The sequence below is a fragment of the Carassius auratus genome, chromosome 43 (assembly GCF_003368295.1).
Source record: "Carassius auratus strain Wakin chromosome 43, ASM336829v1, whole genome shotgun sequence".
In the NCBI taxonomy this organism is placed as follows: domain Eukaryota; kingdom Metazoa; phylum Chordata; class Actinopteri; order Cypriniformes; family Cyprinidae; genus Carassius; species Carassius auratus.
In genome coordinates, this window is record NC_039285.1 from 5,728,719 (window position 1) to 5,756,148 (window position 27,430).

The 27,430-nt window shown below is 37.2% G+C and overlaps 1 protein-coding gene across 1 annotated transcript in view; it reads left to right on the top strand.

Annotated features, from left to right (window-relative positions):
- The window catches only part of LOC113061538 (transmembrane and TPR repeat-containing protein 2-like), an 88,684-nt gene that overhangs the window by 42,001 nt on the left and 19,253 nt on the right, over positions 1-27,430 (top strand). Inside the window, exons 2-5 of the mRNA XM_026230711.1 lie at positions 2,192-2,768; positions 22,765-23,590; positions 25,079-25,193; positions 25,819-25,904. Of these exons, the coding sequence (XP_026086496.1) occupies positions 2,192-2,768; positions 22,765-23,590; positions 25,079-25,193; positions 25,819-25,904 (1,604 nt within the window). The remainder of the gene's footprint in view (positions 1-2,191; positions 2,769-22,764; positions 23,591-25,078; positions 25,194-25,818; positions 25,905-27,430) is intronic.

Below are 27,430 nucleotides of genomic sequence, written 5' to 3' on the forward strand. Positions count from 1 at the left end.
CTTCCACCAGAGCTCCAAGTGTTTCTTTTTGATTCACACTTCACGTGAAAGCTGATCTCGGAAGCCCCTGCCTGCCGGGCCTGGCACATAGTCTATTGTTGTGTCTGGGCTGTTGGGTGTCAAGTTATCAGGCAAAAGTGTTTGTTTTCTTTGGTTCACCAAAATATCCAGTAAACTGGCAACCCCTTCCAAATGAACCAGATGTGTAATTGAGCCACAATGGCTCTCGTGTTATCCTTTTGTACGGAAGGATGAAGATCTTATTTGACGAATGGTTTGGAGAAAATGAAGATATGCCTGAGGGGGGAAAATAATGAAATTCTGCAAAGAAGTGAGTGATTCAAAGTCAAGGCAGGGAATTGAAATGTTTCTGATGATGGAGAGCTTTATCTCACTGAGAAATGTGGTTCTCAGAGCATCTGTTTTTCTTGTGGACTCTTACAAGGCAATGGCTGCAATTTCAACACGTCTCGTTTAAAAATTTCTCCCAAGACAACCAAGAAGTTGATGCATTTCCTGAATCAGTTCTTTTTTTGGCAGTTTTGTCTTTTGTAACATCTCCTCACTTTCCCCATTTCCATCTGTTCTCATGGACGACTGGTAGACAGGCGTTCGCTGCTGGCAACTGTGCAAGTGTGCTAGCAAGTAACAAATGATCAAAGACTTTGGCTCACTCTACAGCCAGGGATCCACTGCTCTTTTTGCATTATATCTTTCTCTTGTCACATGTTTCAATTGAACTTTTTGTCTCCATTCTGTGTTGATTGCATATTCTTGGCACCATTACTGTGAAGGCTGATTATTCAGTAGCACTGATGGTGTGTTATCGCACTTGTCACATATTTCCTCATGCATGTTTTAATAACAGCTTATGTCATTGCTCGCACTCTCTAAGGAGACTAATTACGCTCTACGGTTCAACACCATCTTCTTGTGCTCAGGCATACATTCACGATCACAGGAGGTAGGGTGTGTTTATTTCACATCAAGATACCACTGCCTTGGGTTTGAATGACATGGTTTTTGGCAGGGATGACTGCATATGGGATAACGTTAACTGCCTAGGTGCTTTGTTTACATGTGTTTGTGGTGTTTGCTTGTCTTGAGGGTTCTTTCTACCTTGTTTGGCGGCGCGATGCAGGCAGACAGCAAAGGCACAGTGTGTCTATGGCCTCCAGAGCATATCCTGCCCTGCCTCCTCCTGTTCCCTGAACAACTCTACATTTTTATAAGGCTTTCTTCAGACGTATTTAGTCCCAAAAGCCCTCAAACCAAAGAGTAAACTGCACATTTATTCTTCCACACAATTGGCTGTCTTAATGCATTTTCATTCCCATTAGCTTTCGGTTTCTTTCTGTCTCAGTTTCTTCAGGATAGCCAATAGACAGATTCTGACATAGTCGGGTTGGTGTGATTGACAGGCATTTGGTACAACTCTGTGCTTGCTAAAGGCTAAATAGAGGTCCCTGTTGTTCTGTTGAGCTTTTACTTGTTTTTGGTGAAGGGTGTGGTACATGTCCGCAGTTTCTAAATGTTGAGGAAAGTCAAAATCAATTTTCCCTCCTTACCTTTCTTTCTGTTTTGTGTCCCAGTCCAACCTTACTTAACTAGAAGGTCATCCTTTTGTGAAAAATGTTAAATGTATTGTTTAAACTGACTGCTATTCCTGAGCAGAATATCATGGAAGACTTTGATTAAATGGAAGAGCATGTTTAGAAGTAAACAATAATTTTTTTCTCAAATATATGTTGCTCAGTCCTACCATTCATTCATGTCTGCAACTGCAATGTTCCAGGAAGAGTTGCATGCCAAAGTTAAAGAATTAGCATTAGCAGGTTGGAAAATCAATAGTAGTGATGCTTGCCTTACTGAATGACATTGACAAAGCTGAAAGATTTTTATATTGTTCAGTTTTCGGGCATTTTTTATACTTTAACATATGGTCTCATTTCTGTGATGTGTTTTAATCATGCCCTGTCCTGATCTTTTGTCAAGACTGCTGTGTTAGAACTTCAGCAAGTGATGAATGTCTGTCATATCTCATAAACTAACAGAACAATTGATGTAGGATGAGGACTGACACAACCTTAACTTTTAAAAGCAATATACTTGTGCACACAATAGTAAATGAATTGACCTTTTATAAATTAGAATTATTTAAATATTAAACTATTTATTTTTCCCCACACAGCCGTGCAATCAAGACCAACCAGGACCTTCTCCCTGAAACGCCGTGGATCAACATATTCTACGATGACTTCTGGGGGACACTTCTCACCCACAGCGGTAGCCACAAGTCCTACCGCCCGCTCTGCACGCTCTCCTTTCGACTCAACTACTCCCTGGGCAGCTTAGATCCCTGGGGTTTCCACCTGGTCAATGTGGTTCTACACTGCGCCACGACTGCCCTGTTCTCTAGTCTCTCAAGCCTGCTGCTGGGGTCGGGTTGCTGGAGCCTGCTGGCCGGGCTTCTCTTTGCCGCTCACCCCATCCACACGGAGGCTGTGGCAGGCATCGTGGGCCGTGCTGACGTAGGAGCTGCCCTCTTCTTCCTCCTGGCCCTGCGTTGCTACTTTCACCACTGTTCCCTGAGGACGAGCCGTGCTCATGGATGGAGCTGGACATGGTTCTTGGGCACTTTGGCGTGTGCTTCCTGTAGCATGCTTTGGAAGGAGCAAGGCGTGACTGTACTGGCCGTGGCTGCCATGTACGACGTGTTTGTCTTCCACAAATTGAAGCTGCAGCAGGTTCCCTCTCTCTTCCTAAAGGTAAATGGCCTTTATCTTACCCATTTGGAAAACCATCTGTGTTTTTATACTAATGAATCCGATATCCTAAATTCTTGGATAGTGCTTATGTGTACTGGTGGATAATTTGAATACAATTTTATGTGTGGTGTTTGCTTTCCATCAGGATAAAATTTGGAAAACATTTTGGCATGTATGATCAAATGAGTGAACCTTAGCAAACCGTATTATTTTTCTTTCTTTTTCTTCATAATGCAGTAGAAAAATGAAAGCGCATAGGTCAGTCAAAAGAAAATTGGTGTTTGTTTGGTGTATTAACATACATCTGGTCAGATATGTTTGTATTTTCGCTTGGCAGCACAAGGCGACCTGTAATTGCAATTAATTTAGGCAACCTCATTGCACCTATGTTTCCCTTTTTTATTTGGAGTTTGCTGAATGCCGGCTCTTTAGATTTCAATGATCCGTTCTGCTTTCTCAAACTCTCGTTCATCCGAACCCGTCACGGGTGAAATCAGTCCCCAGTAAAGTCCTGTTTTTAATGAACCCTTTATAATTGGAAAATTTTCAAGTGAGGCTGGAAAGGCCTTGCTAACCTCCTGAAATTACACTCTGGCCGTTAATAATACGATCATAACGAATGCTCCTTTAATGAGGTCTAATGATGTGGATGTATTGTGTTTACATGAGAACAGCAATTAGTGCAGCGATCACTCATAAACAGCAGCAGTCAATGTGTATGTGTGCAAAATAAGGTATGGTGGAGAGAGCAGGACAGGGAAATCAATGATATTATAAGGATTGCACACAGTGGTGCCTTGGTTCTGACTGTGCAGGTTTCTGCTCTTCAAGCACCTGACCATCAGGTCGACTTTGGCTCAACTCTGGATTGTCAAGAGGATTTACCATCGACCATCAAAACCTTCTGACATAACCCTCAGCCAGTCAGTGCAAAATATACTGACGTGTGCACAAATGGGACTGAGGATTGCAAGTCCATTGAACTCTCTTGCCAGAGTGTAAAGATTTTTTTCCTAAATAATGTTTGTATTCAATCAAAAAACTACCTTTCTTATTGTAACTGTTGATACAGAATATATGTTGGACTTTTTTCAATATTTAATAGTGCATACCTATTTATTAATATTTTTTACATTAAGATTACCATTGCCATCATGTCACAGTCATTTAAAGGGATAAAATTAAATTTTTAATTCAAATTTTTGCATTATGTTTTACCAATCCTGTGTGAGTTCATTTCTTTTTCTGAATGTAAAAGAAGATATTTTGAAGAATGGTAAGCAAACAGTTGCTTGGTAGCCTTTAAGTTCCATAGTATGTTCTTCCCTACCCTGGATGTCAATAGCTACCAGCAACTGTTTGGTCACCCACATTCTTAAAAATATCTTCTTTTGCATTCAGCAGAGGAATTCAAGTTAGTTCATCCAAAAATGATGTCATTAATAACTCACCCTCATGTCGTTCCAAATCCGTAAGACCTCAGTTTATCTTCGGAACACAGTTTAAGATCTTTTAGATTTAGTCCGAGAGCTTGTGAGTGCGACTGCTGTGACAGTTGAGTGAGTGAGTGAAGTGACATTCAGCCAAGTATGGTGACCCATACTCAGAATTTGTGCTCTGCATTTAACCCATCCGAAATGCACACACAAAGAGCATTGAACACACACACACACACACACACTGTGAGCACACACCAGGAGCAGTGGGCAGCCATTCATGCTGCGGCGCCCGGGGAGCAGTTGGGGGTTCGATGCCTTGCTCAAGGGCACCTCAGTCGTGGTATTGAAGGTGGAGAGAGAGCTGTTCATGCACTATCCCCACCCACAATTCCATCCGGCCCGAGACTAGAACTCACAACCCTTCGATTGGGAGTCCAACCCTCTAACCATTAGGCCACAACTTCAGTTGACGTGTTCAGCAGCGTCATAAGTCAGCAGTGTCACTGCAGTGTTGTGAACGTGCTCACAACAGACCCGAAAGAGAAGACAAAGCTGAATAAAGTTGTAATATATTTTTTCTTTTTTTTTTTTTGGACCAAATGTATTTTTGATGCTTCAACCAATTCTATTGGAGGGACAGAAAGCTTTTTCACAAAATTTTCATTTTTGGATGAACTAACCCTTTAAATTCATACTGGTATGAAACAATTTATTGGTGAATAAATGACAAAATTTTCATTTTTGTGCTAGCTATGCCTTTAAACATAACACAAATAATTTAAAACCTTTTTTAAAATAAATACAAGATAAATATAATTTTTAAAAATATAATCATTTGGTAATGCATAAATTCACATTTTCTTATCCATTTAGACAAAATAATATAGAAATAATATAAAAAATAATTAAAATGGAAGAAAAACTAAATACATTTAAAACCTCATTTGTCGGTTATCGGCCATAACCAGAATTTCAGTATTATCTTCCACCTTCTATAACCTGTAGCTAACAGTTGTTTAGACTGAGATTTTACTTCAGTTAATTTATTCAGTTTGAATATATTTAACATAAATGGATGGCATGCTCTGCAATTTATGTGTTACAGAGAAAAAAAAATATCCCTAAAATGGGCAAATTTTTCCCTTAAAATGTTAAATTTTTGACTCTGGTATACATTTTTGTGCTTATAGTAAGTCTATTTTGAACCAGTATGGCTTCACTTCTCATCACATTTCAGAGGGAGGCTGATCTGTGCTTTGGCTTATTCTTAGACGGCAGCAGACAGGCTCTGTGATCGCACATCACTTCATCCTGGGAAGTCTGGCATGTTGGTGACAAAGGATCATGATCTCTCATATCCGACAGCTCTCTGCGCTCTGACTGAGCATCTCCCCATCAATCATCAGCTCTTCTATCAGCCCCAGCTGTCATTTTAACTATATTAAGCCGTACAGTAGAAATGTGTCACTTCACAATGTGCCAGAGAGCATTCATTTGCCCGTGAACCCATGTGCTTCACATATCCTTTCCGCATCAGGGCCGGCTGTGTTTTCACATTGCTGTCATCCGGTTCAATAGTATTAGCACGTTGTCAGAGGCAAATAATTCCAGATTTTCCTCTTTGAGGAGAGACCGTGTCAGTCTGACTTACGACAGCTTAGAGTAAAGCGGAGTTGAAGGGGAAGCCAGAATTACTATGTAAACACATACGCATCAAGACGTTTATGATCTGCAAGCCCAAGGACAAATACCTCTCATCTGCCAGGCTACAGTGCAGCAATAATTCCAGAGATGAAAGCTGGATGGGTTTTACTGAGGAGATAAACTGCTTCCTACATCCAAGGGCCTGAAGACTCATTCGCTATAATGAGACGATAAACTAAACGGGGAATAAACTAAAAAACACCAGTGTTTAGATGTTAGAGCGCATCCGTCTATGTGGCTTGTCTATGATTCTGTTTTGGTGCAGAACTTTTGGTGTCTGCGCTTGCCCATCCGTTTTAAATGTGTAGGCTTGTATGAGAATAGTGATATGATCGTAAATTGGGAAGCTTATCTAATTGTGGTATGCAGTTTATGACATCATCCCATACTTTTATATCGATGCTAAATCATAATGTCTCCCATAAGTAAAAGCTCCCTGGGCAGCTGGTCTTGACTCAAGACAATTATGAAGATGGATGGTGCATTCTGTTAAATTATTTCAAGTTCAAAAGGCTTCTAAACTGCATTAAAGTGTTTTTTTTTTTTTTTTTTTTTTTTTTTTTTGAATCTCCCTGGAGTGTTCAGAATTTCTTTCTAATCTTCTCTTGGATGCAATGTTTAATTTGATGCGTGAAAATGAGGCTGTAAGAAATTAAAATTTAGTCTGTTTAACGTGATATTGTTTGTAGTCAATCTTTAGTGGTTCTTCATCTTAAAATTCCATTTCAATTAAAAAAAGATTGTGGTTTTCTTAACATAACCGCAAAATGATGTTGTGGACAATTATGTTAAGGACACGCAATATGAAAGTTATGAATAATACAGATAAGCTGTTAATTAATTTTACTGCTTGGCTGATAAGAGAAAAATTTATGATTTTAAGATTTAATTGGTTATACCGTTATTGCTATTTTTCTCCTGCCAATTCAAAAATGGAAAGGAAAAAAGACTGTGGCTGTATTAAGGCATTGTTGTTGAGAAAAATCACAGGAAATCAAAGCACGTCTAGGGGTAGCGTTTTACTTATGAACAACTGGAATCTTGGAAGTAATCTAAAGCTCTGTTTTAAAACCTAATGAGCTGTTTGACTGTCTGCATCCTAACTATCATTTAGCCTCCTAAATGACCAATTTGAAAACTTTGATAATTGCTCCATGTGGGACTTTTGACTCAAATAATTTGATTCCAATAGAGTTTGACAATATCATGTTGCTAAGCAAACAGTAGGATGAGTAAAAGTAGGAAATATGTTATACTGCCTTAGAATTAGTCTAAAACAAGGTGTTTTAAAAAGTGTTGTGTATTTTTGAAACTGCTTGCATTTGGGTGCCTGTGATGTCTAAAATGCAGTCTAGGTAGGCAGCATGTTTGGTTCGAGAATGGAGCATAAGTGTGCGTGTGCGTACAGACATGATAAGGAGAGAGAATGAGTTAAGTGCATAAGCACATGTTGAGTTAACAGGGAGCTGCGATCTAAGTGCCTTTGGCAGCGTCTCCCTCCAAAGCTCTTGGGGGAGTTTTATTGAGAGTCCTGTTAGAGCTCTATGATGCTTTTGGTCATTGCACACCCTTTTAAAAAAGCCTCCACGCTCACAGCCAATCAAAGTATGCTTGCTGAGAAGTTTAAAATTTGATGCTCACAGATTGACGCAGACTTTCAAACTTTATCTGTAACCCTTAGTTTAAAACAAAATACTTTTTTAGAGAAGATCAAACCTGCATCACAACGAATGAAGGTTTTTAACATCTAACACTCACGTGTAACATTGTTGGCATGGCAACTGTTGCATTTATGGTGTAATCATTTTATGTTTATGTGGAAAATGCTCTTTTATTAGCTAATTTTCTGGAACAAGTTAATAGGCTCATTTTCAGTAACAGATACTGAAGTTAGATGCAATTAGCACACCATGTTTGGCATACACACCTTTCAGAATGAGATCACAATGTTTATTCATCAGAATTAAGTTGTAAAATGTCTTTCCTGAGGACTTGGCAATTTTGCCATTTTTCCGCAGTACAAACAGCATTGTTGGTAAGCTAATAAAGTCAACTTGTGAGAAGCATTGTGACAGGATTTTGCATGGCTTTGTGCAGTAAGAGTGAAAAGCTGTTTACCTGTTGTTTCTATTTTTTAATTTGTGTTCTAATTTGTTTGAATGTAATTGTAGTATGAAAAATGCGTTAGGAACATCAATGACAACTATGAAGTCTAGCCAGTAGTAAATCAAATTAAGTATATAAATATCATACACAGTATTTGAAATAGTGGATGATGCAAACAAACATAATAGAAGCAGATTTCTGCCATTCAAAGAAAAAAATCATCATAGTTATCAAATAAAAAGCCCAGATAATGAGCTACTAAATTGAAATTTAAAAAGAAGTTAAAAAAAGTTGAAATGTCAAAATTCTGACAGTCAAAGTAATAAGATAAAAATGACATTGCAAATACAGTCATAATTATGAGATTTAAAGTTGAAATTGAGATGGCATCTAAATTTGAAGATTAAGGTGTCAAAATTATTTTGATAATTTCATAATTAAAACTACAAAAATAAGAAGACATTATTGCTAAAAAAGGTCCATTGGGAAAAAGTTGACATCTAGAGCTGCAACTAACGATTGTTTTTTCTGTCGACTAATCTAACGATTATTTTTATTACAATAAATAATTAATCTAATGTTCTTTTTTTATCAGCTAATGAATCCTTTGGATAACTTTACAAAAAAATTATAAGTACAACTTCTAATATAATATTTCAACCTTTATTCATTTTCAACCAATGTGGTTGAAGTTTTTACAGTATAAAATAATAGAGGCAAACAAAATTATTTTACTATGGTAAATATGAGTTTATGATGGCGTTTATAATTAAACCACAGTAGCCATAAATTTACAGTTGTCTGAGACGTCATGAAATGTTCTTTAGCATCACAAACCATAAAATGTAGTCTGGGTTCTGCTATGGTTTAGCATGGTTTCCAGAGATCTGGAGCTGATTTGGGGTAGCTCGGTGGTTTGTGACTGTTGTCTCGCGGCGCGCTGTCTTTTAAGGGGCCGTTCACATATCACGTCTTTTGCGCGCTCAAGTTCGTTATTTCCAATATAGGCTCATAGTTGAAGCGACGCAGTGACGTGCTCGTTTTTTCCAGGCGCGTCCGCACCGCATCGAGTTAAAAACATCTCAACTTTTCAGAATGCCGCAAGCGCAAGAATATCAGACCTGAACCAGGAAGATTGTCACCAGATCACACGGTAACCAGTTAAACCGTAACAACGGAGAGCGCCAGGATGTTTTCCTCTGAGGTGCTCGTGCATCGCATTTGTGCTGCAGTGGTACACCATATCGGTTTTGCAAAGGGAACAAAGGGCCATTTTATTTGTCCTCTGTTTAAAGTATTACAGTGGTCTGTAATAACAGTGGTCTCTGTTTTTGTGATGAAATGCGACTTTCTCCATTCCCAGTATGCCATTCCACGAGATGTAAACAAACAGTGTGACGCGTCGACGCATTTCAAGCACGTCGACGTATTTTTGTAGTACTAGTATTTTGTAGACGCGTCGTTGCAGCACTATTGACATCTCAAAAAAAAAAAATCACTTATGTCATAATTTTGGTTTTATACATAATTGTGATTAAAATGAAAGCGTGATTTTCTCTTTTTGTGGCAGAATCAGGCTTCAATAAAACTTTATAATATTGTTAAAAAATAGGTCTAACTACAAAGACCACAATATATACCTTATTTTATAAATATATAAACTTCAATATTCTAAAACCACTAAGAAAAACAATGAAATGTCATTTTGACATCCAAAGTAAAGGCATTGGGAATTTAGCTTTAATCAGGCATGTTTTTACCATCTTTTTCCTATAAGAGCACTGTGGTATTCGATAAGTCAAGTGCTTTACCATGTGGGTGGTTCAGTTGGAAGGAAGCCCTGGTATGTCAATGAAGCATGTGTTAAGTTCAGCTCTGGGTGTGTGTGGCTGTGTTTAAGGGAACAGGTGTGAATTTATGACATGGCCTTGTGTGTACACATAGACACGTATGCACACAAGCACACACAGATGGTATGCGTTTGCTCTAATGCCTTCTGTCAATGTATGATGAAGTGGTGCTCTGTAGACATCATCCCATACAGGAGCACATGCCCACCAGGAGCACTTTTACATTTGGAATTTGAAGTAAAGATGATACTATGCTCTCTGCATTAAAAGAATCTGTTGTGTCTGTGAGATCAGCGTAAGCAGTGATCCTGTCGTGCATTCGGGCATACCACCCTTTGCCCTCGCTCTCTCACACAAAAGAGCACAGCATTACTTGTGACATTTAAGACATAGGAATTCAGAGATGAAGACTGTGTGAAAAGACCTAAAAGTGTTCCCTAACACACAGCATAGTCTAGATAGATAGATAGATAGATAGATATATTGCAAATCAGTTGCTAATAATATATAGCAAGGGGTTCTGGGTTTGCAATAGTGTTAGGGATGTCATCCAAAAAACAAAGTAGTTTCAGAAGAGGGGCCATTTAATAATAATGTTGCATAATAATGTTCCATCCATCCATCTATTTATTAAAAAAATGTAGGGCTTGAGGGGCTGAAATTTAAGAGGGCTTAGTGATGTCATCCAAAAAGTAGTTTCAGTGAAGCAGTTGAAAATATTTTAGTGTAAGATGCTGAAACGACTTGTTTAAAAAAAAAAAAAATTCTTGTGTAAGCAAAAGGTTTAAGATGTTACAAGAAATCTTTCTTTTGTACATGTGAAAATGTGTGCCGTATCTCTGCCTTTTCCTTGTCTGATATAATTCATGCATTTTCAGCTGCTGTTTAGTTTGCGGAGAGATGCGTGAGAAGGGTTGCAAGGCTTCAGTGTTTGTTTTTCCCAGAGTTATATGTTAAAGAGCTCAGATCCAGTGATCTGTCACAGCTCCTCTATATTTAGTGCTCTGTGGTAACTGTGTCTGAGCAGCGCTCTCTTCTGCTGTCTACCCTCAGACTTGAGTTAATGCATCTGGAAACACAAGACTCGCTCTTCCCACACAACCACACTGCAGTGGAGATGATCCGATGATAATTTGGAGATATCTGGTATGATTGAGAAGATGGTCATGTGTAGCTGATTGGTTTTGGCTGACCAATCAGATCTGGCATGCTTGCCTCACCTTTGAATGAACTCATTCAGTGTTGCAATAAACACTCAATACATAATATCAAAGTCTCATTTGTTTAGGTTTTTGTATTATAAGTTTTTATTTTTCTGTAATGCATGCACAGAATTTATAATGTTAATTCATAATGTGTTTATTTATAATAAAAAAGTGATAAACTACTACAGTAAGCTTTTAATCTCTAATAAAAGGAGTATCTTATTTATCTGGTGACTGCAAATAAATGACTCGCAGATTAGCTCATTTTATTGTATCTGCTCATAATTTCTCACTCCCTAATTATCAATTAGCATAATGCTCAGCTGACTCGCCAAGTCATGTAATTACTCTTTGAGTGAGCAGAACATCTGAAGGTCGAAATGAGATTTGTGACAATCCTCTAAAGTCTCCGCAACGAATCAAGGCCATCAAGCAAGGTTGGGGGTTCTATTCCCCGGTAACACATGATAAGTAAAAATTGATAGCCTGAATGCACTGTATGTCGCTTTGGATAAAAGCGTCTGATAAATGCATAAATTAAATTTAATTTAATTAAATCCATCTGGTTGCATTCTAGGGAAACATGTTCAGGGGTTGCAGTTCAGTTTGGTGTTTTTCTGGATTAAAACTGCTTTTAGGGATTTATTTGCATCCCAAATCGGCTAGTTATGCACTATTCTATGATGTTTTGTAGTAACAAGTGTGAGAAGTGTAGTTGACACTAAAAATTCCAAAAAGAAAAAGTTCACTTGAAATACTCTGATGATGCACTTAAATAACTGAAAAAAGTTAGTAAGTGTGGAATGTTGGACACTTCATGCACTCAACTGTTGCAACATTACGTATAAAGGGGGGGAGGGGTAGCTCTGATTATAAATGACAAATAACCTACAGTACATGGTTGAGTACATAGTGTATAAATACATATAATTTCACAGTGTATATTGCATCATTTGGGATGCAGCTTTTGTGTTAACTCGTAAAGGGCCACATGCTGCACTTTTGTAGCATCTTATTTTTTCCTCTCAAATCCACCAGTCAAGGAACACTAATTTTGTACATGACCATTTTCCACCTTACCTTGATATAATGATTTTGACCATTAATTATTGAGCAGCAAATGCATCGTATTAGAATAATTTCTGAAGTATCATGTGACACTGAAGAGTGGAGTAATGATGCCGAAAATACAGATTTGAATCACTGGAGTAAATAACATTTTAAGATATATTAAAATATAAAGCTGTCATTTTAAAGTAGAATCATATTTCTTAGTATTACTGATTTTTAATCAGATAAATGCAGCCTGATGATTATAAGGGATAAAAAAATAAAAAAATAAAAATTCAAAACTTTTGACCGTTAATGATATACATAATGCAATTTGATGACTTTAACACTGGAAATAAATTAGCATTTACAAATATTTATTCAAAAACCACAACAAAAAAAACTAAAACAAATTGTTTGTTCAAGCAGATGTCAGCTGTGGTAAATTCTAAATGACGTTTTTGTGCATCTTGTTTTCCAGGATGAAGTTTAGAGTTTCGAAAGTCTATATATAGCTACATGGTAATTGTGAACTAATGTTAAAGGAACAAAATAAATTCTGGTTTTCAGTTTGATGTTCCCTTTAATACAAAGACTGCATCACTGCAGCAGCCATCAGCTCTCTGTAATTTACATAGACCACCTATCTAACCTAAGTGATCTTTGAGTATGTAAACTTAAAGGTTTCATTGACAGGTGGTTGTTACTGGGGGCTCATTCTGCACAGATTTCTTAGCTACATTAGGCACTCATTTCTATAAAACCAAGAGGAGAAATATGAATTATCATAACAAAGAGTCCGTTTAAGCAGCAGTGTGATTAATGATCACAGGGACGTCTGCAGGGTAAACCCACTCTCTCATTTCACCGGTGTAGGCTATATTTTGTTGTTTATGCTAATTTGCACAGGAAAAAGGGCTCTCGCATCTTTCTCCAGCCCACCGTTTTATACTTTTATAGTTCTTATAGCATTTTTACAGTCTTTTGAGTTTTGTGTTCTTTTCACAGCCGCCGTTTACAATATTGACGTGTCCCATTGACTTGCTTTTGTATACCACTTTATAAAACCGAATGTAATAAAGGGGAAGCTTATGTAGTTGCCAAGCAGAATCTTGCATTTAGCTTGATTTTGTTTACAAATTCGGGTCACGAAGATCCGCTTCCGAGGTTCTACTCTTGATCCAATCGCAGGCATAAATATCTCGTATGTAATCAAAGCAAAATCATGTTACTGAAAACTTTAAAACATTTTTTTTTTGACAGCACTATCAGTTTTCACTGCAGTTTTCCTCAGTAGTTCTTTTTTTATTGTGTAATATTCTGTATTTTGTGAGTAATATTGGTCCGTTTCTCATGTCTTTGTTGTAGCACGTTGGAGTTATTAAAGTGCTGCAGCAGAACCGTGAAGCATCTACTCATGACATGAATGCTAGAGTGGAACGGCTCCATTTTTCTATAATGTCAGTTTGTTGCCACTTCAGCTGTATTTCAGCACTGCGATGTTTTTGTACTGAAGAGATATCATTCTCTGTCATTCAGCAGCAATATAGCACACGTGAGAAAATGAGAAAAATGTGAGATGATTATCAATTTTACGCAGTTGTGCTTGAACACATACAGAAGCTAAATAGTGCTCTCAAACCTCACTGGAAAGTGCTCTTGTATTATTTGGTTGTAGTTTATAGGAGCTGTATAGGTGCAGTTATTCTCACACTCTTTTCCATTTCTAATAATAGTGTCTGCCTTGTTCATATTTTTCATTCCTTTAATTTTTCTGTGTTTTTCTATCTCCATATCCTTTCGGTAGACATTTGCCTACAGAAGCAGGAGCTGCTCTTTTATATTGCTTTTCTCTCGCTGCCTTTAGTTTCCAAATATAGAGTGTTTTGTTTTATTTTTTATTATCGCTCATTTTTTTCAATTACAGCCTGGGACTAGTTGTCTCTGAGGATTTGGGTAAATTTCTTTTGCACGGCTGTACTTATTGAATCCCTTGTCAGATACTGAAGTCTCTTTTTGCAGATTTAGAACTTTTTACAATTTTCTGGGTAATGGATGAGGTAATGATGCTCACATGATGTGACCCCTTCCCTTAATTATATACAGTAAAGTTATAATAGCATCGCACATACCGAATATCTTGTTTATTCCAATGGGTTTCATCACCTATTTAAAATAGTAATAATATAAGTGCATCTTACATATCTTCAGAGAAATATTTCGATTTTTGAACCTTAGTTTCTATGCAAAATACTAGATGGTGAACGGAATAGTTATAAACAAAAAATAATATTCCATCATCATATTCTCCATACCTGTTTGACCTGCTTATTCCCCATATTAGTGAATGTAAATAGTGATCACAGCTGTTCTTGGTCTTCATCCGCTTCCATTGTATTTAAAAAAAATTCTTACATGGTTAAAAGTAAGAAAATAGCCAGTTTGAGTTTCGTTTTGTGTCTCACGGGAGTTTTCTAGAGGCAAGAGTCTTTCTACTGTAAGCCCTAATGTAATCCGTGGGCCGAAGTAAGCCTTTGTTTGGGTTGTAGTTGCTGACTGGTTGATTTATTGATGCCTGTCTCCTCCGGTCCAGCGCTGGTCTGGCTGAAGATGAAATGTGGTCTTCAGGAATCCATAATTTCCTTAGAAAGGCTTTTAACACCATTACTGACGCCGTCTTATGGGAACTTGTAGGGTTTTTCATGTTCTTTATGTGTACTTAGTGCTAAGAAACAGTTGCTGGAAGCATAGAGTATAACACTGTATAACCTCAAGGTGGCCGCCTACATGTACACAAAGAATCTGCCATATACCACAGCTTGTCATATGGCACTCACTCACATCCAGCCTGTTTTCTTTGGTCAAGCGCAGCCAATACAAACAGCCCTGGATTTGCTATACGTTGATGCAGCAACAAGGCTGGAAACTCAGCAGAGTTTCAACATTATAACCCACACAGCAGAATCACAAGTCCGTGTTCAGTTCAGATGATTAGTTTTGGAGAGCTCTGCTGACGGTGCACAGGAGTGCCAAGCTGCAACAGCTACAAAAAAACTCAAAAGTAGTTTAGTGTTAGTGTTATTGGCCTAATGGTTAGAGAGTCAGACTTGTAACCAGAAGGTTGCGAGTTCGAGTCTCAGGTCCAGCATGAATTGTTGGTGGGGGAAGTGAATAACCAGCTCTCTCTTCCACCCTTCAACTGAGGTGAGACCCTTGACCCTTGTTTTTGCAGAAAGTTCTCCTTGACCTTAGTGACCTGAAAGGGATGAATCTGTATCTTTTCACTGCTGCTGAGGATTGTGGACACACACATGCTCGCCGAACCATTAAGGCTAAATAAACAGCAGCGATTTAGGAAGCAGAAGTTTATGCTAGGAGGTCTCTCTGTGGCTGCACTCAATAAATTTTTCACAGGGAGCAGTTCTGAGTTTGAATGGATTGAGGTTTCACAATCTCATCACTTTATTTGCGTTTCAGGTTTTCCTCTTTTGTGGTCAAACTTCATGTTTTTGGAAAGTGGTGATACATAGCTGCGAGGCATTTATTTTGGCTACCTTGGAAAGATTTAATACTTTGGCACATAGGCCTATAAATCCTTCAGATGTCATTCTTCCGTTTGTGATCAAATCGGACTTCTGACCTGACTGAAATACTAAGAGCAGTTTAGAAAAGCAATCAAAACCCAAGGCCAGAATAATTTCAACTTTCTGATCCCCTTTGTGTTTCCCGCTGTCATGGCCTTGCTAGGTAATAAATGTCTCTTTTTAATAGTCAAATATAAAGTTTCATATTTGCATCGGCTTGAATGCAAGCTCTGCGTCACTCTTTTCAGCTTAGCCATCCAAGAACGCGCACACACACACATATATATAATTTTTTTTTAAGCAATAAGGAATGTAAAGGAATTTAGGGGGTTTGGTTAAGGTTCAGTCAATTTAATTTATATTGAGAGAATGATAAGTTGTTGATGTTGAAGTTATTGTGAGTCATTTCAAATGTTGTAAGTGGTGTCATTTGTTTGCGATTATTTACATTTGCATTTATGCATTTAGCAGATGTTTTTATCCAAAGCGAATTACAGTGCATTGAGGATAACATTTTCTACTTAACATGTGTTCCCGGGGAATCGAACCCACAACCTTTTGCGCTGCTAACGCAATGCTCTACCACTGAGCCACAGGAACAATTAGGTGGACTTGTCCTGTTTTAGTCTCGTTTTAGTCAACTAAGCTCTGATTAAAAAGTTTTTGTTCTTTTAACTACATTTTGGTCTCGTCTTTTTTCATCAACGACATTTGCATGTTCATTTAATCATGACCTTATTATCGTCTTGTTTTCGTCAGGGGAAAACTGTTGACAAACATTTTTTGTCATATTTTAACACTAGCTCTCACTGACTAAAGAACTGGTGTAGTTTCTAGAAGTATAGTAGCAGTATAAAGTAATAGTGTTACAGGCCTGATAAAAGTCTTTATTTGTTGTATTTCAGGCTACGAAAATGCTGGAGTGTGATTCTCTGCTGATTTTGTAGTTGTGGCTGATGGAGAATTTTCTGTGGCACTGGCATCATATCACTTTCTTTTTGTGCTTGCAGACAATTCTAAGGCTGTCTTTGCCCAGCATAATCATATTTTATGGTAGACAAAACATTTTTGTTATTATTATAACCAATTGTTATTGGTTGTCTGATTTCATCAGTACATTAGATAGCATCTTGCATTCTTGATTTCTTGATTACTTTCTCTCATTTTCTCTCTTACTTGGTGTGTTGTTTGGAAGATCATGTCTTGTGACATTTCAGTTCCTCAAATTTATTTTATTTATCTTATCTCAGCTTCTGCTCCAATAAATGTCTCTCCAGTAAATGTTATCTGAGTGTAACTCCTGTATATCTTTGCTGCTGTCTGTCACAAAAGGAAATCATCTTCAGTAGCACTCTACATTTGTCTTCAGGCCCAAGGTTGCATGAGGATTCATTTGAAGTGTCTCATTAAGAGCAGCAGAATTTTTAGCGCAGACACGGATGGCTTTTATCCTTCAACTGCTCTCCCAAAATCCCTCATGATTACAGCTAATTTACTCATGAAGGAAATTCCAATATTTATCACTTTCTTCTTCTATCAGTCATTTAGGTTAAATCCAAGAGTGATGAGGCATGCATTGGAAACACTGACAGACTTAGAAAAAGAAAAAATCCTTACTCTGAAACTTTGAGGAAAGCTCAAAATATCCTGGAAGAAGAGCAATCTGGACATAATATGAGAGCGGCTTGTTGGTTTAAGTGAATTTTAAAAGCTAAATCCTCATATGGCATCTTGGCTGTTTTTTCTTGATCCGTGTATAACTGTGCTCAAAGCAGCTTCAGAGCAAATATTCAGCGCGTTGAAGCTGAATCGCAAATCTCACAGGGTGTTGGCTCTGGCAGAATGGCTTGTATGTTTTCCAGCCATGTGCAATTCATTTGTTTGAGCGGCTGGGAGTCGCAGGACTGATTTAGGTTGTGGTGTACCTGCGGATGGAGTAGATAAGAGTTCTAATGGAGTTAGTTTTTGTAATTGTGATGTTGTTCTCCATGTGGTGGCACATTAAAACCTACAGACATTAAAACACATATATATATAATTTGTATTTTATTTATTTATTATTTATTTATTTTATTTTTACATAATTTAAGAGCTATATCAAGGCATACAGCTTGCCTTTTAAATATTAAATCTGTTTGAATATACGAATTAACCATGCATCAAGAAACTCGAGAGATGCACAGTTTATTTGCACATCTGAATATTGACAAAATCTGTAAACAACTTTTTATTTTGTTATTTATTAATCTTTTTTTTTTTAAGTGATCAGTATTGTTTGAGATTGGATATGCAAAATATAATTCAGACTGTACATTTTATTTTTACTACTTTTATTTATTTTCAAGTATATAATTCAAACAGCAGTCTTGAAAACAGTGATGATCATTAAAATAATTGTCAGCTAATTATATCATACCTTTTTGGAGCACAAAACAGTGTAACAATGACTTCTGTTTTTTTTCTACCTTCCCTATTCAGTAAATCTCTTCTCTTTTTTTTTTTACAAATGCGTTTTTGTTAATATCCAGAGCTTCTTAAATTTTCCAAAGTGTCCTGAAAAAAAAAATGCTGCCAAAAATGGTTTTCTTTCTTCCACTTTTCTTCTGAATTGGTCTGTTGTGTGCTTTATCTTCATGGTTTTTATCCTCATATGCCTGTTTCTAGCGGTTTCATGTCAAACTGATGGAGAGGTAATGACAATGGGAGGAAAGGAGAAAACCTCCATCCCTCCTGCCGGGCAGTGTTAAACCACTTATTTCATGACAAAACTGGGTTATAGACAAAAAAAAATAAGACAAAAGCTATATACCACATTGAGCTGCAGAAGGCCTGACACTAAAAACAGAAGCCGTATTATGAAGATGGACATTTCTTTGTTTATGTGGGAGATGATGGAGATTCTCTAAGGGTTTGGTGTTTTCTGATTTTATTCTGCCTTTCTAGTTGGTTGTCTTGTACTATTCCCTTCCCTTGCATAAACTCATCTCTAGAGAACTGAATATCGTTTCAGGAAGATGAACATTGATGATGCTTAGTCAATATTTTTATGGTGACATGTCTTTGTGCAGCAACTTCACGCTGCACATATGAATGTGGTTAAGACAGCTGTGTTTTACTCTGTCCCACTGATACTAGGCAGACTAGAAGTGACAATTGTTGTTTGTCTGATGGCCAGATAGTGTGAATAAAATAGTTTTCCTATGTGTTTGTGTTCTTAAACTCGCTTCTCAGTTTTTCTTCCGTGCACTCAGCCTGAGGACGTTTTCACTTGGTTAAGCACAGCTACATTTTGTCCAGCATTGTGCATCAGTACTCTTCAGATACAATGAGGCAAGCGCATCCCTGCTTTCTCAAATACGGTGTCTTGTTGTAGAATTGGAGAAGTTTTTTTTCCCAGCAAGAAAAGTCAAACAACATTTTGGAAGGTTTTGTTCTGTGACCTATTTCAGAGTAAAACAGAATATTCTGAGGCAAAAAGGTTTGGAACTTGATTTTATCCTTTGGGATATGATTGATTGAATTGTGTATCATATTTGCATTCCAGAAAGTATTTACATTTTCATGAAATATTTTGATTTAAATGAAATATTTATTTTCTTTAGAATGATCTTTAGAATGAATGATCAACATCACACTATTACATTTTATTTATATGCTGTTATAGTTTTTATTAATATTTTAAATGTATTTTTTTATATTTTCCACTTTTGTAATTCTATTATTATTATTATTGTTCAAGTTTAATAAAATTAATTTAAAAGTGTTTGCTTTAGTTTTAGTTCAGTTATTCTTTAATTTTAATTTTTGTTTTTGTTCTAGCTTTGTTTCTATAAACACATTTTTTAAATATTTTTTCTTCTTAGTTTAACAACAATAACCTTGCCAGAAATACAGTTTTGACTCCATTTTGAAATAGAGTATTTTGTACATGCATAGTATCTTCTGCATGCACACACACACACACACACACACGCACGCACACACACAAACTGATTGAAACCTATGCAAATCCCAGGGTCTTTGTGTTTTGGCTCCAAACCTTTAAGTGCTGAAAATCCTTGCTGGTTCTCGAGAGTTTGTGCAGGCCGAACCTGCAGTCGCCTCATAAATCCAGCGAGAATCCTGTGAGCAAGCATTCACACTCCCGCATGACCTCACTGACACATCTTCAGACTCCGCTAGAGCTTCACAATCTGTCTCACTTGCGCCGTCTCACCCCCACTGGGTTTAAGCGCCCTTAGACCACCGGTAATTCGTATAGCGTTGACTTTTTATTTATTTATATATTTGTATGTGTGTGCACAAGAAATGTCCCATATTTACAGGCTCTTGGTGAGACTGGCTGAGAGGGTCATGTGGAGTTCAGTCATTCGCTCGCACATGCACTAAAATGACAGATGTGTCCCCATCACCACACTTATTTGCAGAGATTTATATCAATGTAAAAGAATGAATGTCTCCCATACTTTCATCTGTTTGAATTCACAGTCCTTCAGTGCTAGATGAAAACAGTAATACATCACCCCAAAGCTCTCCTGGACACTTGGAAAATCCTATATCTATGAAAAGAAACATTCAGGAGAGAAGTGTCATTAGATGTGAAGACATTTGAAAGCCTTTTCCTGCTAGGAATTCTTTGACTCCAAGGATGTAATAACTATGCCTATATGCTATGTGATGTCGCTCTCTTACTGGTGTTATTCACTAATTAGGGACAGGAATTGTCTCCGTACTACAGATGTAGTGTACTATGCCTGGACTTTCAAGTCGAACCAAAAGGAAATAGCAGAATTTGCCAAGCAAAAAAATAAAATGCTACTTGGCCTTTGTCACTCAACTGGTGTCTTGTTTTTTGTCAGCTGTCCATTAGAATGTTCATAATGTATTTTTTTTATGTGTGAAGGCAGCTGTAGATGGTTGAATAGATATAAGAAAGAAGAACAGTCACGATTCTCTATGCAAATATATCCAGATATAACAATGACCCCATTGCATTTTTAGATTCTTTCTTCATTGTAAATTCATCAGGTTTTTTTTTTATATTTAATCTTAAATGACAACTTTCTTCAAAAAAAATTCCTACATTAAAAAAAAAAAAAATGAAAAAAATCCATAAAACAAAGTTTAAAGAATTAAAAAAATTAAATTAGCCCATGCATTACTCACCCTCGAGGCATCCTAGGTGTATATGACTTTCCTCTTTCGTACTAATCCAGTCTGAGTTATATAAAAAAATTGTCTTAGATCTTTCAAACAGTTTAACGGCACTCAGCAGGTGTTGTGGTGCTTCAGTCCAAAAGAAATGAAATAAAAAGTGCCCATCCATAATAAACATTGTCTTACATGGCTCCGGGGGGTGAGCAAAGGCCTCCTGTAGCGAATCGATGCAATTTTGTAAGAAAAATATCCATATTCAAAACATAATAATCACTGTAATGTAACTTGCGCCCACAGTTGTACACAGAAGCAGCTCCGGGCTGATGATGTACAGTATGGAGGTCGGCTTTGCGAGTGTATTTATTTCACATTGTATGTTATATTCATTTCATAAAACCAAAAGTTTATTTTTAAATATATCAAAATTCTTTAACACCAAAAATTACAATTATCAAAATTTTTATTCAGGCTTTTCTTGGTGTTATGTGGCCCTTTCCTATGTTATCATCTCACAGATTCTTTCACAAATGTTCATATGGCTTATATAGTGAATAAGACAAATAATTTCTCAACAGTCTCTGTCCTTATTCACTTTTAACTGTTTACACTGGGGAAACCAGTGTAAACATCCTCCCTAACAAAGAAGGTCATACAGGTTTGGAACAACATGAAAAAAGAAGATTGCAGAATACTAATTTTGGGGAGCACTGTCCCTTTAATGGTAATTAAAGAAGGCCTTGAAGTAATCAATTGCGTGTTTGTTTGACGTCTGTACCGAATGAGTTCCGTGTTTGGAGGAAGTCATAAAATTGCTTGAGGGTGTCCTCGATCCAAAATCAACACGAAAAGGAAGGCGTACTGAACTTTTGCAGCTGCTCTACAAGGAACTGTACAATATTCCCTCCTTTTACTTAACATGTAAAACATTCAAACACTCCATAAATACTCTGAAATCATTTTCATGGTAGAGTGTTTAATATCAGCGCTGCAGTATGATGTATTGGCACCTTTATGAGGCCATATCTTGTTTGTTTTATAAAGTCTGAAAAAGCCGGCTGTGTGAGACAGAGATGAATGCAGCGCTGCCTTATGTTGTGACGTCAAGCTGTATTCACTGACCAGAAGTCAGTGACTCTATGTTTATTATTCTGGCCTCTCTGAAAAATGTGGAAAATGTGTGTCTACTTTTGGCCAGGAGTTTTAAATTGTTTGCAGTGACTGGAGATGCAAAGAGCTGATTCTCGTTAACCACCACAGGCCTTGCAAGGATTGATGTCACAATGAAACCGTAGTATGTGCATGTGGTACAGTATGTATTGAATAACTCTTAAGACTCCAACAAATGGCTCATGAAGGTTGCTTGTGTTCCAAATTGTGCTCCAGTATTTATTTTTCCGGGCTCAATTTACGTTGGCTTATTGTTCAATCTTAGTATTAATTTACTAACAAGACCACAAGACCTGGTCCAGACATGAGCACAAGGGTTTGAAAAACCAAAGCCATATTGAGAAAAATGATTTTGCAGTGTCATTTTTTTAAAATGTTCCAGTCACTTTGTGTTTTCATCTGTGTTGTGTGTTCATGTTAATAATATATATATTTTTGTTTTGTTATATTTTGATTGTCTGGTTTTTGTTTAGTTTAGTTTGGTTATTATTTTTATATATATTAGTATTGTTTTGTTTTGTTTTATTAATGGCTATATTATGTTTTTTTTCTGCCTTATTGCATACCTCTCTTTTTCTAAATGAAATCAAGTTTTTTTTGTATGTTGTGGGTTGGATGTACCCAGCCCAATTTAATTTTTGTTCATTTTATGTTTGATTCTGCCACATCTGCTCTTAAAATCTGCTAATTTTCTCTTTTCATCCGTGTTGTTTTTCTCTGTTTTTGTTTCTCAGAAGAAGAACCTGCACCTGCTCTTGAGTGTTTTTCTGCTGGGCTTCTGGGGTATCATCCTTCTGGCTTGCCGTCTTTACTGGATGGGCAACAAACCTCCGAACTTCTCCAACTCGGACAACCCTGCAGCAGACTGTCCTTGTTTCCTAACTAGGACGCTAACATTCTTTTTTCTCCCTGCCATGAACGTTTGGCTCCTCCTGTGCCCTGACATGCTAAGTTTTGATTGGTCAATGGATGCTCTGCCTCTTCTGAGGAGCGTCGCAGATTGGCGGAACCTCCACACCGTGGCCTTCTACACCTCGCTTCTTGCATTGGCTTGGTTCGGGCTTTGTCTTTACCCAACCAGAAGCAAGGAGACCAACGGGAAAGCACCTCATGTAGCAAACGGGAAGTCCACAAATGGACACAGTTGTAGCTCTGATTATGAACACTCAACTTTTTACTCAAACTCAGTGCAGCTAAATGGAACAAATGGTACTGCAAAACACTATTCATCGTCTTTACCCACCACAGAGAGTTTGGTTGTCTTCTCATTGGGTTTGCTGGGCGTTCCCTTCATCCCTGCCACCAACCTATTCTTCTATGTGGGGTTTGTGGTGGCAGAGCGAGTACTGTACATCCCTAGTATGGGCTTCTGCCTGCTGGTAGCAGTGGGGATGAGATCTTTATATGTCAGATTGAGAAGGAAGTCCTTCAGAACTTTGGTGCTAGGCTGCTCTGCCGCCCTGGTCCTTCTTTTTGGGTTTAAGACGGTGTTGAGGAACCATGACTGGCAGAATGAAGAGATGCTATACAAATCAGGGATATCTGTGAACCCTGCTAAAGGTAATTTTAACAGAGTCCAAGCTATTCAGAAGATTCAACCTCCTACTGAATGACTACCTGCTTTCCAGAGTTATTTTAGAAAATATTTACATTTTTTTCACTTTTAGTAATTTTTTTTGTTTTCCATTTTATGTTTAATTGTAAAGTTTATATATATATATATATATATATATATATATATATATATATATATATATATATATATATATATATATATATATATATTAATAAATGTATGCATTTAGCCGATGCTTTTATCCAAAGCGATTTACAGTGCATTCACACTAACATTTTTTACCTAACATGTGTTCCCTGGGAATCGAACCCACAACCTTGCGCTGCTAATGCAATGCTCTGCCACTTGAACCACAGGAGCAATTAATTACTATTAATTACGATGTTGCTCATCATGGAAAGTTTTGAGGTTTGAGGATGTTGTATCATGTTTCCTCATCCTCTCTTTATTTATGTACTCCTTTTTGGTCTATTACTCAAATATTTCAATTTAAATCTAAAACATTTAATTAAATAATTTAGGTAAGTGATATTGACATTTACGAAGCGCTTAATGGCATAAAAACAATCGCAAATACCTTTTAAGTTCCAAGTTTCATTAGCGCAAAGAATATTTTATTGCAAGCTCAAGATGATCATTTAATGCATTAGAATCATTAGAAGTTCTCTCAGTTTATCACTCATATGGATACATGCATTAAATTCATTTTGTGTGTAGAGGAGAGCCACTGAACTGTTAAATTATCATCCTCTCTGATTGAAATCCATCTATTAACGACAGACCGTTATCCTCATTTGCTTAAATCTCTTAAATTGATTGTCACAATTTCATTTAAATCATTTATCAAGCAAGCCTACTTCAATATGGCTTTGTAATTACCTCCCGTGATCCAATTTTACAGTCTTGCCCCTTTCATGGCACAGATACTGTACTATGCATGAGTAGCGTCTAAGATTGCATTAATGTAATGTAATTGACTTTTTTCCTTGCTTGTGCCTCTCAAAACCCTTTATGAATTTCAGATTCTGTATCCAGTGTGCTATGTGCTTTGGAAGCACAAAACGTTTGCATAAAGTTTCACAATGTAGTGTCGTGATGTAGCCTAGCCAAACTAATTGCAACATTGTGAAATTTTAGGAAAGTGTTTTGTAGATGTTCCTGAGACCACATCAAAGATGAAACCAATAATGTAACAAGAAATGGCACACAGTTTGCATTTTTGGTTTACCAGAAAGAAACATGACATTTTGGTTGCTATATAAATTTATTTTTTATACAACCATAATAAAATATTGTGGAAATATTATGACTGCCTGGTACGATTTTGACATTTTATTTTATTTTATTTTATTGTATTTTTACTCAGTTAACTTTTTTCTAATTGCACACTCATCTACTCTCTTTTTCTGAAAAAATAAATACATAAATCAGTGTAATTTCTTTTTTTTAAATGTTTTATTCTCATTCCTAAGCTTGGGGTAACTTGGGAAACGTTCTCAAGAACCAGGGAAAAGTGGTGGAGGCCGAGCAAGCCTACAGGAACGCTCTGTACTACCGGAGGAACATGGCCGATATGTTGTATAACCTGTGAGTGAGCATATTTCCTTCTAACAGCCGACTCTATCAATATTTCCTTTTTAAAGCTCAATAAATCTCCTGAGAGTCCAGAGTCTGACTGTCCCCAGGTTCATCAGCCTTCCAGAGGACGGTGTCACTAGACACATTAACCCCCTCAGTCAGGGCATGAAGCCACTTAATATGTAATTCATATACCACACACAGTTCTTGGTTACCCATATAAAGCATTAGGGATGGGGATCCTCACTATTCGATTTGATTTTAATTCATGGAGTTATGATGCGATTACAAAATGATTCTCGATGCATCTCGATTTCTCAGCAGTGAGGGAGTTTAGAGTGACAGATTTTGCACCCGACGTCATACATTGGGAATTTGGGAAACAACTTTTTTTTTAGACTCCCCTCTAGCCTTTGTAATATTTGTACAAACACAGGGCATTGAGTTTATTTTAGTTCTCTGGAAGTCAATTTCATAGTTATTTAACTCAAATATCACTGAACAAATTTAGATGTAAAGTGAATATAATGGTTTATTTTGTTAACTTCTTCCTTGTTTGTTAATTTGAATGAATTGTGTTACTCATACTTTGTAACTGTTCTTGTTCTCATTTGTTCTACTTTTTGGATTGCAGGGGTCTGTTGCTCCAGGAAAACAACAGATTCTCAGAGGCCCTCCAGTACTATAAGCTGGCCATTGGGAGCAGGCCAACGCTGGCTTGTAAGTACAGATCTTCTTTTTATTAACAATTTCAAGCCTACTCAGTCTTCACTGTGTCCAGGCAACTACAATTTAAAAGGCCTGTGTGTGTGTGCGCGCGCGCTTGGCCAGCATTAAAGAAATAATAATGATGATTCACAGGCACACACAGTCACTTTGTTTCCACTCTTGTCAAGGAATGATTGACATTTGATTCGATTTCAACAGAAAAAAAAAAGATCCAGGCCAAAATCCTTTTATACTATCTGGCCCGGTGTGGATTCATTCGCTTGCCCCGTATCCAAATGATATGCATGTGCCATTTTTGGCTGTTTTAAGGTTTCTCATAAAATTTCCCATGTTGGTTTTAGAGTCATGGGAGGAAATTATTGCTGCTCTGCTTGAATGAGTAGATTTGCCCAGAGAGACAATTCTGATGATGTGTGCAGAGGGGTCTGGGGATTTTTAAGCCAATTTTACTTTACAAAAGATTGAAAAAATTGTAACATTATGGATGTTTTAAGAATCATCTAGCTGGTCAACCAATGTATAGTAAGGATGGTTTAGGGTCAAGTCTACCTTGTTTTGTAGGGTATTTATTTTATTAACCAAAAGAGTAAACATTAATATTAAATAAAAATGTAAAAAATAAATAAAAAAATAATAAATACAGCTGCGAATCAGCATATTAGAATGCCTTCTGAAGGATTATATTACAGTGAAGACTGCAGTAACGGCTGCTGAAAATTCAACCATGCCATTACAGAAATAAAAAATGTGAAAATAGAAAACAGTTATTTTAAATATAAGTAATAGTTCAACGTTTTGCGTTTTTTACTTAATTCTGATCCAAAAAATTTAGCCATGGTCAGCTTAAGATACTTCTTATGAGCTAAAATTAACTATTATTTAACCTATTCCAAACTTTTGGCATATATATATATATTAGGGGTGTAACGATACGCGTATTCGTATTGAACCGTTCGGTACGACGCTTTCGGTTCGGTACGCGGTACGCATTATGTACCGAACGGTTCGTTGGACTAATTAATTAAATTTGGAAAATAAAAAAGGTGTGTGAAATATAATGTTATGCGTTCAACAAGGTAGCCCAATAACCCAAACAACGTAACAGGCAACGCCCCTGACACCCCCGAAGAAAAAAAAAAACACACTTATATGTTTATGTTAGGCTACTCAGTCAGGCGCTCGCTCACTCAGTACGCGCTGAAGGCTCGGTACCACGGAGCCCCGCACGTCACCTGTAGGAGAGAAAAAAAATCAATCCGTGGCGACGGTTTTGCAATCCGTCCCCTCAGTTTATAAACCATCCTCATGAATTAATAAACTGTTCACTCGGTTTAACAAATCGTACCCACGGATTAACAAACCGTGCCCACGAATTCCCAATGCGTGCGCTCAGATTGTGTAAACCGTACCCTCGGTTTTTGAATCCGTACCCACGAATTCATAATCCGTGCGCACGCTTTCGCAATCTGTTCCCTCGGATTTGAAAACTGACACGCATTTTACACTTAACAGTGAAA